We start from the raw sequence: 7521 nt of genomic DNA on the forward strand, positions 1-7521 counted from the left end.
CCATTACAGTTGAAAATAAAGTAGCAGTTTAAAAACATCATGTTTTATTTTCCATGAGTTCATTTATGCCTGCAATTAGTTGAGATATTTCAAAAAATATGGACTAAACTTTTTGATATGATTAAAGAGATAGAACACTCTTTATTACAATATTACATCAAGATATATTATACATGACAAGATGTCACATTATCTTATGAATTAATTAATTTCGTAACACTTGTTCTTATAACTTAAATAGGGAATGACTTACGAGTTTTTATATTCATTTTTAATATTCAATGATAACTGTGACACAAATAGTCATGTCACATTATTATGAATTAATTAATTTTGTAACATTTGTTTTTAAAACTTAAAGATAGAGAATGACTTACAAGTTCTTACTATTCATGGTAACTATTGTGCTTGTGTGTGTGTGTGTGTGACACAAATAGTTGTATATCATTAATAACAAACTCAGTTGATTGTACTAATGCGTAATGTATTTAAAGACTATCATATACAAATGTACAATAGCATAAATAATTAAAATAATTAATTCGAGTTATTCATATCGTTATTTGTTCAATGAGAAAAAATATAATAATTTATTAGTAGTATTAATTGATAATTACCTTATTATTTTAGTTATACTATTATATATACATATGACAGTCTTTAATGTGCACCAGTATGCACTCGACAGTAGTGTGTCCAACCGAATTTGTTGTAAGTTTTATGTAAAATACATAAGTCGACATCAATTAAAAAAATATTTTGATATTATTAGGACAAAATTTCGATTTAATTGCGTTACGAAATTATCACAGATCAAGCTGTGTGTAACAGGAAGACACAGTGAACAGACACTTTTACGAGATTTAAAACTTTTACATACCTATTTATATCATAAATTTGCAACTAGATTGTACATATCATCGTAATGCTCGATGAATTGGTGTTACTGCATGCGGTGGCACCTACAAAATTTAGAAAAGTTATTAATATTATGGTTGAAATTTATTAGTTTCCCATTTATTAGTTATTTCAATGATATATCAATAAGATAGAAAGATATACTTTTTGTAATACTAAATAAAACTAGTAAAATAAGAATATCTCTCGTTTTGTTTTTAAAAATTGCCTTAAAATAAGATATATACATATTCTCATATAAATTAAAAAACAATTTTATATATATAACATCTAAATACTTAAAATAGATTTACCATTGCACCAATGCGAGACAAGTAACGGTTTCGTATACTGATATCAGATTGTGGTTGCATAAGACCGTCTGCTGAGAAATCCGCTGTACACTCTGATAATAATTTTTCTCGTTCCAAACTCTCAGGAGTACATCGAAGCATTTCATATCGTTCTCTTTGTCCTGGTGTCATGTTGAGATAACCACTACTTGTTGCTGCATCCATTATCCAGATTGCACCAGCAGTTATCAATGAAACTGATTGCAATATGTGAAATATGTTATTTATATATTATTTATAAAATTTCGCGTTATAATACGCGAAAACACGCGCTGATTATTCGAATTTCAAATTCGCAAAAATACTCACCCCAGAGCCAAGCAAGGAAGAACATTTCGAGCATTAAGTATCCTCCTTTGTCGACAATTATACCAGCTACAATTGATACTACAGCAAGACCTAAATTTTGTACAGCTTGCGCTCTATAAGAAAAAAGGTTATACATCAATATTTTCTTCATTAAACATTATTTTTCTATGATAAGTAATAAATTGTGCTTACATTCCATAAGCAGTACCAAGTTGATGCTCGGGTGTAACAAGAGCGATTAAAGGCCATAAACTGCTAGCAAGCATCGAGTACGCCAATCCCATGAGAACCATACACACATAGGGATTTAAATAGGTAAATGCGAGCAATCCATGTGCAAAGATAGTCATACAGATACTAATAAACACCCATAATACATTTTTTCCTATCCTATCTACCAAGTAACCTAATATAGGTGATGCTATCGCCGATATCGAGTAAACAAGAGAATTCACCATGTTTGCAGCAGATGGATCATATTCGTATTTCCGTTCGAAAAATACTCTAAAGAAAAATTAACGAAATATTAATTTCTATCCTAATATGTAAAATTATAAATGAAGAGTCAAGCAGGAATTAGTTCTTACTCATATGAAACGAGTCGCAAATATCGTTATCAATATTATTCTAAAAAATATTTTACATGCTTGTTTAATGTGATTTGAGAATCGTTCCATATAAGCGCTATATTTATTTATGCTATCATGCACTTACTTTCCTAAAGCGATAAAGGGGAATATCGCGACATAATAAGCGATGCAAATGAGCGCAATCAACCAAAAGATTGGCTTGAAATCCTTGACGTCCTTTAGACTAACAACTTGCGGTTCTTGTCCTTCTCCTCGTCGGAGCAGTCTCTCGGCGCGTTTATCCATGAGGCCTAATATACACGCGCATATCATCGACATCACGCAAGTTCCAGCAGCGAGAAAAAGAACTATGCCAATGCATTCTGGACCCTTATAATAATTAGATACATAATTGTATATTGGCTCCATTACTAAGAAGTTCACAGTCGATCCGACTCGCGCGAAGCTCAACTGCAGTCCAAATACCATATTTAATTCTTTACCTTTGAACCAAAGAACTGCATAACTATTTTGAGCAACTGCCAATGATTCCGCACCGATTCTAGAAAAAAAAGAAATAGCTTTTGATTTCATAGTTTATGATTTATAAAAAGATAAGTAATAATTGTAATATTAAAACAGATACATACCCAAAGACAAATCGGCCTAGCATCATTAGCCAAAAAATATTAAACATAGCACCACATGCAAAAATGATTTGACCAATCAATGTAAGTCCCATATATATTATAGTACCTAGCCGAATTCCAAAGACACTATCTAATAAAAATCCTCCAATGAAGCAGAGAATGATATTTGGCCATGAATATATAGAATATAACAAAACAAATGTGCTAGTTGACATATCTAAATCAGTTTTAAAATTATCCTGTAATGCTCCAGGATTGTCAAAACAGAAATACGATCCTGAAAAAAAAAATTTAATTAATATATAAGGCATAATTTTGCAAAGAAACACATTTTTTAAAAAGAAATTTATATAATGCATTTTTATAATTAGAAGAGTTAAAATGTTATTCGCTAAAAGTTTTATAGTTTATTAAGAGGTGGCATATTATCACATATGCATAATTCCATTTATATGAGTCATAACTTCAAATCATGCAACATATGGCATATATTAAGAAAAAAACATGATAACCCATACAAAGAGAGTTCATGATATGCCTTATCTAATGTCAAATTTTTTTTTATAATTAATAGTAGAAAACAGAGAGGCAAATAATTTCAACTAATCTTTTTTATTATTTGTCTCTCTCCCTCTCGCTTTCCCTTTGTCTCTATTTTTAATCTTAGTTATTAAACAGTAATTAAAAATTTTTTTATAACTATACAAAAAAAGCAAACAAAACAAATCGAATAAATATTACTATATACTTTTTTCCTTTTTTAAATGTGGCTAAAAATAGTTATATATATATTCCTATGTATCAAATATTAGAAATCTCTTAAATATTAAATATTAAATAAAATATAAAATTAAATATAAAAAAATATTAAAAATATTAAATTAAATATAAAAAAATATATAATATTACACAAAATTCAAGAAATAGATAATTTAATTTAGAATAAAAAAAAATTGTTAAATAAATATATATGCCAGGTAAAATGTAAATATGAAGATCGCGAGAAAATTTAAAATGCAATCTCACGATAGCAAATATTCAAAATACGCATCTCGTCCGTCGTTATCGTCGCGATAATAATTCGCTTTTGACAGCGACACCGTTTCAGCTGTGCAATGACAGATAAAGCGACGCGTTACATAGTAAACAACGCATCCGCGAAGTTACGTCAATTCGTACCGAATCCGAGTAGACACATGAGCGCCAGACCCAAAAATCGGTAGGGCATTTTCTTAGGGCTGCAACATCCTTGCAGGGCCATCTCATCCTCCCATCTGTTCGTTTCGGTGCTAACAGAACTTTCCACTACACCTCCCTCCATACTTCGTTGTTATAGTTTGCTTTGTTGTCGTTGAATATCGAAAGAGCTTTATATGTTATGTATATAAAATTCAATTCGATATTTGTGTCGCGACGCGCAGCAATCTCGTGCCTTTCCTTTCACATCGCACGATTACGCGAATGAGGTCGGTGGCACCATGAACGAAGAATGACGCCGACAGATTACTCCGAGTGTATTTCAGCATCCGAATACAACTGTTGATTAATCTGTCAATCGACGTCGACGCGTTTATGCGTCATCCCACCAGAGAAGTCAGATGTAGGCTGAATTTTATGCGCATGTACGACAAAATCCCTAAAGCGGAAGAAAGGCGTATACCAATGGCACGAAACGAAATAACTAAATTTCCTTGCGTCAGTGTGTTCTTAATAATATGAAAAAAAACAATTAATTACAAATTTATACAATCTTTGAATTATGTTTCGACTACATGATTCGATAAAAATCTCACGCAGAACATTTTTACAATTTTTCTACATTTTAATAAATTACCATATTATTGCTCAACTGTATCCATACTGATTCCCGCATGTGGAAATTTTAATTAATAACAGAATCAAATATAATAAATTTAATAATAGAATCAAATATAATAAATTTTGTCAAATCTCATTCATAAGAATTATTATTTTACAATTATTGTAAATCCCTTTTCCCTTTTCTGAATATTGATATTAAATTGCGCTTATTTTAGATTATAATAAAAACAACACTTAAAGACAAATTTTTTAAATATTAAAGGGAAAAGACAAAAAATTCAAGTTGTGTCCAAGGAATCCAAGGATATCCATTTCGTCACGTGTAAAAACAATGACATTAAATTTTCATACATTTATTATAAAAAGGTAACTTATGAGCTTATATGCAATTGAGATGCTTAAAACTAGTTAAAATTCGAACCATCGATGAACAATCAGATGATAGAAAACTTGGTATCGTCAAGTCCTTAGCTGTTTATTTAGCTAACTTAACTAATAAGTTAACTATATAAATTAACTATATAGTTAACTTAATTGATAAGTTAACTATATAAGTTAACTATATAAAGCTAACCAGTAACTTCTTCTGTAGCACCTTCTTCAAATTCAAGTTTCACTTGACATTCCTCAGGCAATCCTTCAACATCCACTTCCGTTTCAGGTGCATTGAGCATATTGAGCGTTACTTCCGCCGATTTTCCTATCAGACTTTGATTTCCCGATGTGGACTGCTGTTTAACAACCTGTTGCTGAACTAATGTCGATTGTTGTGCCTGCTGAGGAAGAATTTGTTGTTGCCTGACAGATATTCCTGCTTCTTCGAACGCCTTCTTCTTTAGAGTGGTTCGTATCTGAGAGCTGGAAAAGAGAGCAATATGTTCGCTGTAAAATTCGGGCCTGCCTCAATGGCAGCCTTTGAAAACTTACACCGTCCGACTCTTGATGTGCTCGCTTATTCTGTTCAACTCTTCACTGAAAGCCCTTACTGAGTGACGGAGCATCTCAATGTCCTCCTCAGTCCATTTACTACGCATCGAGGGGGATAGGAAATTATGAAAAGAGCATAGGGGGTCTATAATAGTTGTACAGAGTAATAGTCTGATGGTGTACACTGTAAATTTGTTGAAACAAGAGAAGCTACTTTGTAGTGATCTTGAATATTTTGAAAATAATTCATTCACACAATATAATGATTAAAAATAATTATTTAAATGAAGAAGAACAAACTTATGTTTAAACTAATGTTTTCATAACATGACAAAAATATATTTGTTAATGCAATCTATAGAATAAAGAAAAACCAAAAAACTCTTTAAAAGAAAAAAGTGTAAAAAATTTCTTGATTTAATAACATCTCATTTATTCTTATATCTCTGATCAGTTTTTAAATAGGAATTATAAATAATGAAAGCAATATATTTAATAATAATATGATTAAAAAATTACCAATAAATATTTTGTTTTGTTTTTTGTAATTTTCATGCTGAATTCTTCCTATCTTTTACCATCCTTAAAATTTGATGTACACTACCAAAAAATCACTCTGTGCTATAAACACATTGCCATGATAAAATCATAAATTTTTCATGTAACTTTTGCTTGCTACATTAAATACTTTGATGTTTACTTCGGTTGTTTAATTATATTTTCAAACCTGATAAGACTAGAAATTTTTCTATTTCACTAGACAATATTCCATCTTATCACGGTTGCAATATTTTCATACTTAACTTACCCTGCTAATGAGTCTGATGTTGGGTGCAGTTGCATTGTGAGTTCACCCAGCTTGTTGAAGGCTACACCGGCTGCGGTAAAGATTTCGCCCACCTAAAAACAAGTAGTTCTTTCTTTCTAGTCATTATGTATATTTATCGTTGATAACTGCCTTAAAATTTTTCTCATTATTTATTATATTATGATTAATGTCGTAATGTTACAGCTATCTAAAGATAAATCGCAAATTGTTAATTCCTCAAACTTTTTCTTTCTTTCTAGTTATAATTATAAATAACGCAGTATAGTTATATATGTAATTATATATAATTATATATATAATTATATATATGTACAATTATAAATAGATATAATGTAGTATAATTATAAATAAACATAACACAAATATAAAGAAAATTTTAAGAAACTAGAAAGAGCATTCACTGGCATAATTAACTTAACCTAACAATACGATAACATGTTTTTTTTATATCAACTGTAATATATTTGAAATGTATCCACATAAATAATATTGTAACATATTAAAATATTTAAAAAATATATATGCAGAAGAATAAATCAAAGAAAACTTTTCAACTTAATCTTTAATTTAATCCGCGAATTTGCCGAGTCGGAGGCTTCATTCGAGGCATTTTTTTTTTTTTTATTACTGGATCTTAGTATCGCACACAAATTTAAACAATAAATGAAATGAAACACAAAATACGAAAAAATTAAAATCATCAAGAGCTTTTATTCACCTTGCTCGCTGAATTCATGTTGTTGTTATTGTTGTTAGATTCAATTGCGATCGTTCCAAGATGATTGTAACATGGCGGCGACATTGGTACTCCATTACTGCCATCTCGTGTCTCTTTTACGAACTTTGTTCATTAATTTTGTTCTGTTTTATCGTCAAGGGTCATTGAAGATTCTTAGTCATTTTTATCTATTGTTTGTACAATATATAGTCAATAAGATTATACTTTATATAAATATTTATATCTTGCATTAATTTAAGATTAGAAACTCAGTAGTAGATTTTATAGAAACACCATTCTCTTAAAAAAATGCATTTCATTTATAATATGAATTAAATTTCATACGTAAAACAAGTTATACATTTAATCATTATTTTTTACTTTTTTTCCTTTAATAAATTTCTTTAATATTTCTTTTTTAATTATAATATGAAAAATACAGCAAAAA

At 29.7% G+C, this 7521-nt stretch overlaps 2 protein-coding genes across 3 annotated transcripts; both read right to left on the minus strand.

Annotated features, from left to right (window-relative positions):
- Positions 1–174: 174 nt before the first annotated feature.
- On the minus strand, positions 175–4387 carry LOC105248047 (major facilitator superfamily domain-containing protein 1). The gene is made up of 7 exons (XM_011252598.3): positions 3958–4387; positions 2779–3055; positions 2274–2690; positions 1752–2063; positions 1560–1672; positions 1212–1447; positions 175–962 (listed from the first exon to the last, which is right to left on the minus strand). The coding sequence occupies exons 1-7, from the start codon at positions 4097–4099 to the stop codon at positions 918–920; spliced, it is 1542 nt and encodes a 513-aa protein (XP_011250900.1). The 5' UTR covers positions 4100–4387; the 3' UTR covers positions 175–917.
- Positions 4388–4869: 482 nt separating this feature from the next.
- Positions 4870–7296, minus strand: LOC105248050 (chromatin complexes subunit BAP18). 2 transcript variants are annotated; one of them, XM_011252603.3, is made up of 4 exons: positions 7074–7279; positions 6335–6426; positions 5527–5625; positions 4881–5457 (listed from the first exon to the last, which is right to left on the minus strand). In XM_011252603.3, exons 1-4 carry the CDS (start codon positions 7155–7157, stop codon positions 5169–5171), a joined length of 564 nt encoding a protein of 187 aa, XP_011250905.1. In that variant the 5' UTR covers positions 7158–7279; the 3' UTR covers positions 4881–5168. The 2 variants fall into 2 exon arrangements, with proteins under 2 accessions (XP_025270493.1, XP_011250905.1); XM_025414708.1 differs by lacking the exon at positions 5527–5625 and having other exon boundaries at positions 4870–5457; positions 7074–7296.
- Between the last annotated feature and the right edge of the window lie 225 nt (positions 7297–7521).

This window comes from Camponotus floridanus, unplaced genomic scaffold (genome assembly GCF_003227725.1).
Source record: "Camponotus floridanus strain SB8 unplaced genomic scaffold, Cflo_v7.5 scaffold88, whole genome shotgun sequence".
Lineage (NCBI taxonomy): Eukaryota > Metazoa > Arthropoda > Insecta > Hymenoptera > Formicidae > Camponotus > Camponotus floridanus.